A 4345-nucleotide genomic window follows, 5' to 3' on the forward strand; every position below is an offset into this window, starting at 1 on the left:
TACAAGTTCTCGTGTCTAGTACTCTGTACAACTATTGTACTCCTCGTTGAGAAAACAACTACTTCTACTACATGTATTAAAATATCATAAACATAATTTTCAATCAAGTTGGAAAAAGTAAATAAAAAAATGTCATATAAACTGGTCTGTCATGAACGTTGACGTCGCTCTTGGTTACCTGAAAAATTCCCACGCACGTATTTTAATCGACACTGTTTACAATCACTTAAGTGCATAAGTACTTGAATTTATATAGCGTTTTTAAAGGTGTATGTCCAGCCACAGGTGGTTAGAGTGTGGCTATGATAATAATTAGTGAAAACATCTTTTGGAATTATAAATAATCATATTATAACCAAAAATAAACTTTTCTATAAAAAAAAATTTCACTATCAAATATATATATAACAAGGTATCCAACTCGAAATCATCCGAAAACGGGGTGCATCGTTTAAAACAGCCATTACTTCATCAATTTTGCAGCGATTTCCACGATCTTGGTCTTATTCAACGCAGAAATAAATTTCCTTTCTTGAAATGTATATGTCTTGCAATATTTTTACAAATACTGGGTCAACTTTTAAGAAATAACACGATAAACAACTCGCGTGACCCAGTTGTGATCGATCAGACCGTATTTAGGACTGAAATCTTCACGGAGTAAAGGGCATTTTCCCTGCAAAGTTCACGAACCTCGATACCATTATTCAATAAAACGTATGAAAAAACTTTCTTACCGTTCTTGCCGTTGCATTATGCATCAAAACTAAATGTCCAGCGCATTTTGAAACCTTTGTTTACATACATTTCAACTAGCTGACATTTTAAACACACGAGTGATTTCATTGGTCCAATGCGGAGGTGTGTCTTTACAACTGGAGATTTCATTTATAAATACGATCTGATCGATCACAACTGGGTCAAGCGAATTGTGTATAGCATTATTTCTTAAAATTTGACCCAGCATGTTTAGAAATATAACAAGATATATATAATTCCTGAACGGAAATTCATTTCTGCGTTGAATAAGACCGGGTTCATGAAAATCGCTGCTAAATTGCACCCCATTTTCGGATGATTTCGAGTTGGATACCTTGTTATATATAAAACGACAGTGATTTTTTTTATAGAAAATTTGATTTTTCGTTATAATATGATTATTTATTATTCAAAAAGATGTTTTCACTACTTATGATCATAGCCACACGCTAACCACCTGTGTGACCAGCGCGTGTGCCGGGGGAACAGAGATTGACACGAAATACCTACCCATCTATAAAACAGTTTATATGTGCACTTCAATATTATAGTTTTATAGCATTTTATGTGGTGCAATATAAAAGTACTCTAGTAAATTTGAAATTATGTAATGGTTTTCCTCTCAACATACATGCAGAGTTCCAGATAACCTTTTCAGCAAAATCTTGGTTTACCCTCTATAAATAAATCCAGCCTTAAAGTCTATTATTAATTCCTTTTACCAGGTAAGTATAATTTTTTGCACATCCGCATTTAGGATTATAGTCTAAGAAGAGCTCATGACAATTGCCGGGTTACAGCAGACTTTTTGCGATAAAAGGACCAGATAATGGAAAACGTTCGGCTTTTCGACTGTTTTAAAGATGGTCTGTTTTCATAATAACATTAAAGTGCTGTTGATTTCATAATTGTAATGAGGGCCTAGACGAGTGGGAACTCATTGATAAAATGTTTTCATTATATGCATTGATATTGAGTTTTACGCATGATCACAAATTTTGAATTCTTATTTTATTTTTCCAATGTGTAACCGTACGCACAGAATTTAAGTCTACTTTTTTACTTTTAATTCATTTTTTTTACGACTTTAAGCGTCTTATCTGGAGCTCTGCATACATGCATTAGAAACATATATTGAAATATATCCATAGAATTTATTTGGTTATTGAAGGTAAATTACTGTAAAAAAATTATGGTTAGTCATTAACAAAAAAAAAAGTTACGACTACAAACACGCGGTTATTTTCAGTTCAGTAGCAAATATCTTACAAAGGGGCGCAAATTTTCCTATAACATAAAATTTTCGTTATACGCCGTAAATTTCCGTACTCGTCCGTAGCATTTTGGAACGACTGTCAATTGACATCATTGTATCATGCATGATTGTATGTTGCTTTGTGCTTGGGTGAAACTCACATTTTGCCATCGCGTTAATTTATTAAACGCATCAATATTTGATTCCATTATGCACTGCGCCTATTCCACAAGTCTCTCTGCACAAACTAACATACACATATGCAGCATGCAATTAACGAACAAGAATGTTGCATCTGTACACATGCATGATACCATAAAGCAGAATGTAAATAGACATTGGACATCAGGCAAGATGTAAGTGCCATTAAACATTAAAAGGTGTCTACATACAAATTGAAAGTACCATCAAGAATCATGACACAGCCACAAAGAAGGATGTAATTTTTACCTAAATACCCTTCCATAGTCGCGTGTCGACCTTCAAGGTCGACGCACGACATTCAAGCGACATTCAAGCGACGCACGATATGACACTCGACATTTGTAGTCGACATGCGACAATAAAGATTCGAGTGTTGCATATCGCGCTGGGTTATAGAAAAAAAAATATTGCAGAAAATCTTGACTTTCGACTGAATTGTCGACTGTAATATCGTGCATCGCTTAAATGTCGCTTGAATATCGTTAGTCGACCTTTTATGCGCGAAACTCGACATTTGAGCGACGCTCGATTCGACGCGCGGCATGCGATATGACACTCGACACTTTATCGAGCAAATGTCGCGCAAATGTCGCCTGTCGACCTAAAATTCCCTAGGTCGACACGCGAGATTTACTCGACGCACGATACGACGCGCGACGCACGATATGACACTCGACACTATATCGAGCAAATATCGCGCACGTGTCGCATGTTGACCGGTGTGGGAGTATTTTTTTACACTGCAAGAACGGTGTTATAGAAACTTTTTCAGCCACAAGGAAAAAATGGCGGCGTCTCGTAGCAACAGAAACAGCAGCAGCAGTATCAGCAGCAGCAGCACAAGCAGCAGAAGCAGCAGCAGAAGTAGCAGCAGCAGCAGCTGTAGCAGCAGTAGAAGCAGTAGCAGGAGTAGAAGCTGTTGCAGCAGCAGCAGTAGAAGCAGTAGCTGCAGCAGTGGCAGCAGCAGCAGAAGCAGTAGAAGAAGCAGTAGCAGCATTCGAAGCAGTAGCAGCAGTCGAAACAGTAGCAGCAGCAGCATACGCAGCCGCAGCAGTAGAAGCCGTAGGAGCTGTTGCAGCTGCAGCAGACGCAGTAGTATCAGAAGCAGTTAAAGCAGTAGAAGCAATGCAAAAGTAGAAGCAGCAGTAGCATCATCAGTAGCAGCAATAGCAGTAGCTGCATCAGCAGTAGCAGCAGTAGAAGGTGTAGCAGCAGTAGCAGTAGTAGCAGCAGAAGTAGCAGTAGTATTAGTAGCAGACGTAGTAGTAGTAGCAGTAGTAGCAGCAGAAGCAGTAGTAGTAGTAGTAGTAGCAGTTGTAGTAGTAGTAGTAGTAATAGTACTAGTAGTAGTAGTAGCAGCAGTAGTAGTAGTAGCAGTAGTAATAGTACTATAAGTAGCAGTAGTAGCAGAAGTAGTAGTAGTTGTAGTAGTAGTAGTAGTGTTAGTACAGGGTTCATACAGACCTTGAAAAGTGCTTGAATTTCAATGTTCTCCTTGAAAAGTGCTTATTAAGGCTGTTGAGTGCTTAAAAAGTGCTTATTTGCTTATAAAAACTTAAAAATGCTTAAAAAGTGCTTATTTTGGGCTTCAAAAGTTGCATATAAAAAACTTAAAAATGCTTTAAAAGTGCTTATTTTGGGCTTCAAAAGTGCTTGAAAAACTCACTAAGGGTAAAAATATATAATTTCATATCTTTTCCATGAGTCCGAAGTCGTAGTTTTTTTCTCCGTGATTTATGACGGTTCCGATCTGCTCATACTGGCAGGTTCTGGATCGGTATGGGTCGGTACGGGTTTTAGAACGTAAGGAAGACAACTACTTCTAATCTTCCGCCAATTGGTCTACTTCAGTTTTTTTTTACGCATTATGCCATTACGGTGCTGACAATTTGAAATATGCCAATGAATAAGTGAAATTTTCAGAAAGGGTGGCTTTTGAAGTACCCTTGGGTTGTAGACAATGCCCATTCTAAAGACAAAGCATCTTGTAAAGTATGCAGAATAGATATAGAGATCGCTAGTTTGGGGGAATCCGCGTTCAAAAGCCACCAGAAGAGTGAACATTTAGAATACATATTCAATACAAATAACAGGTTTTGTTTTGGTATTTGTAATACCTTTGGTCAA

At 37.5% G+C, this 4345-nt stretch overlaps 1 protein-coding gene across 1 annotated transcript; it reads left to right on the top strand.

Annotated features, from left to right (window-relative positions):
* Positions 1-3003: 3003 nt before the first annotated feature.
* LOC127877014 (uncharacterized protein DDB_G0271670-like) lies at positions 3004-3665 on the top strand (the record flags this gene model as incomplete). Its single annotated transcript, XM_052422632.1, has 2 exons — positions 3004-3264; positions 3351-3665. Coding segments are annotated over exons 1-2 (576 nt in total), but the record flags the coding sequence as incomplete, so codon positions are not given.
* Positions 3666-4345: the final 680 nt, after the last annotated feature.

Source organism: Dreissena polymorpha, chromosome 1, assembly GCF_020536995.1.
Source record: "Dreissena polymorpha isolate Duluth1 chromosome 1, UMN_Dpol_1.0, whole genome shotgun sequence".
Taxonomy (NCBI): Eukaryota; Metazoa; Mollusca; class Bivalvia; order Myida; family Dreissenidae; genus Dreissena; species Dreissena polymorpha.